This window comes from Eurypyga helias, unplaced genomic scaffold (assembly GCF_000690775.1).
Source record: "Eurypyga helias isolate BGI_N326 unplaced genomic scaffold, ASM69077v1 scaffold28317, whole genome shotgun sequence".
NCBI classification, from domain to species: domain Eukaryota; kingdom Metazoa; phylum Chordata; class Aves; order Eurypygiformes; family Eurypygidae; genus Eurypyga; species Eurypyga helias.
Window position 1 is genome coordinate 1 of NW_010261502.1, and position 1,166 is coordinate 1,166.

A 1,166-nucleotide genomic window follows, 5' to 3' on the forward strand; every position below is an offset into this window, starting at 1 on the left:
TGTCACTGGGAGCCACCGCAGTGAGGGGTGGTGACAGGCTGTGCTTGGGCGTTGCAGGGGCATGCCGGCCGTGCAATGACACCGAGATCCTGATGGCCATTTGCACTAGTGACTTTGGTGAGTGCAGCCCCCCCCAGGTGCTGGAGGGGGTCTTGGGGCTCCGGGGAGGGCGGGAGTTCTACCCCAGTGGAGCAATGGTTCTGCAGATGGCCCTGGCCTCCCCATCCCAGGCTGACCAGGCTTGGGCTGTGGCCATCAGTGTCACAAAGGCCAATGTCAGATGGGGATGGGGACAAGAGTGGGGTCAGGGATGAGGATGGGGACAAGGATAGGGATGAGGAGTAGGATGGGGATGAGGACAGGGAGAGGGATGGGTGTGAAGACAAGGATGAGGATGAGCATGAGGACAGGGATGGGGATGGGAACAGGAATGGGGATGGAAATGAGGAGGAGGAAGGGGATGGCGTCGAGGATGAGGATAAGAACAAGGACAAGGATGGGGATGAGGACAGGGATGGAAATGGGAACGGGGATTAAGATGGACATGAGGATGAGGACAGGGATGAGGATGACGACAAGGATGGGGATGAGGACAGGGCTGGGGTTAGGGCTGGGAACGGGGATGGGTATGGAGATGAGGATGGGGATGGGGACAAGGACGTGTACAGGGACATGCTGACACCCCTCCCTGTCTTCCCTCTGCAGTGATCCGCGGCAGCATCCGGAGCGTCTCCAACGATGTGGAGCTGCAGGAATCCGTCATTGGGGTGAGCGCCACCCGCATCCACCGCCAAAAGTTCCCCCTTTTCCAGGCAGGGTGGCCGGGGCGGCCGGCAGGCAGCATTCGCACCCCGCTGCGCTGTGGGGTCAAGCCGGGCCCCGGAACCTTTCTCTTCACGGGGTGGCTGCATTTTGGCGAAGCCTGGCTGAGCTGCGCGCCCCGCTATAGGGACTTCCAGCGCATCTACGAGGAGGCACGGCGCACGCGCCAGAACCCCTGCGAGTTCCCCATGGACTGAGCAGGTCGGGGAGGGCAGCCTGGCCCCATGGGTGCTGGGGGGCTGGGGTCCCACAGGCAGCGAGAGCGTCCCCGGGGGACACACATGGGGCAGCTTGCCGGCAGGGATGGTGCCTGGAGGGACTGCGGTGCTTTGGTCCTTGCTGCG

General features: G+C 62.9%; 1 protein-coding gene across 1 annotated transcript; it reads left to right on the forward strand.

Moving 5' to 3' along the window:
- Nucleotides 1-57: 57 nt before the first annotated feature.
- LOC104512432 (meteorin-like) lies at nt 58-1,019 on the forward strand (the record flags this gene model as incomplete). The annotated part of the gene is made up of 2 exons (XM_010155403.1): nt 58-117; nt 706-1,019. Coding segments are annotated over 2 exons (374 nt in total), but the record flags the coding sequence as incomplete, so codon positions are not given.
- Nucleotides 1,020-1,166: the final 147 nt, after the last annotated feature.